Source organism: Etheostoma spectabile, chromosome 9 (genome assembly GCF_008692095.1).
Source record: "Etheostoma spectabile isolate EspeVRDwgs_2016 chromosome 9, UIUC_Espe_1.0, whole genome shotgun sequence".
Taxonomy (NCBI): Eukaryota; Metazoa; Chordata; class Actinopteri; order Perciformes; family Percidae; genus Etheostoma; species Etheostoma spectabile.
In genome coordinates this window covers 33,272,652-33,273,269 of record NC_045741.1, presented here as the reverse complement: position 1 = coordinate 33,273,269, position 618 = coordinate 33,272,652, and the positions used below count along the sequence as shown (strand labels likewise).

Sequence of the window (618 nt, the reverse complement as noted above, 5' to 3'; positions counted from 1 at the left end):
GGGGGGTTAAAGACAATCAATTTTCTCATCAAAGTTTTCTGAATTGTGCATTTTGAAACACGCAGAAGACGAGGGCTGTCCTCGACTGAAGACGTTCTCAGTCGACTAACATCAACGTGATTTTGACGACTAATCGATTCGTTGATTTAATCGACAGAGCTGTGTGTGGTTAAGACTAGAAAAGCACAACATAAATGTCGTTAATTAACCCGTAAAACTGAGTTTCTACACGATTAATCCTGCAAAAGCACCACTTTAAATCTGGTGTTCACCAGAAATGGGCTCACGAGTTTCTAGGTAATTAAGCATAAAAAAATGACTTGTCAACCAAAGAAATCTTAGTCACCTAATGCCAAAAACCACAGATTAGTCGACTCATTTAGTAAGGGGGGGGGGGACAGCCCTATAGAAGACGGACGTAGAGTGGTGTTGTCTAACGTCTTGCTTTGTCCTCTGCAGACGAGGACTCGTCTCCGGTCAAAGGAGAGAAGAGGAAGAGGGATCCTGAGGACGAGGAGGAAGAGGAGGAAGATGATTAAAGACGCACAAAGAAAACCGCAAAACCCCTCAGACCTCTCGCCCGGTGACACCCCAAACCCCTCAGACCTCTCGCCCGGT

The 618-nt window shown here is 45.3% G+C and overlaps 1 protein-coding gene across 1 annotated transcript in view; it reads left to right on the top strand.

Annotated features, from left to right (window-relative positions):
• Positions 1-555, top strand: part of LOC116695360 (acidic leucine-rich nuclear phosphoprotein 32 family member B) — a 26,636-nt gene extending 26,081 nt beyond the window's left edge. Inside the window, exon 7 of the mRNA XM_032525578.1 lies at positions 460-555. Coding sequence (XP_032381469.1) covers positions 460-539 — 80 coding nt within the window. The 3' untranslated portion in view covers positions 540-555. The remainder of the gene's footprint in view (positions 1-459) is intronic.
• Positions 556-618: the final 63 nt, after the last annotated feature.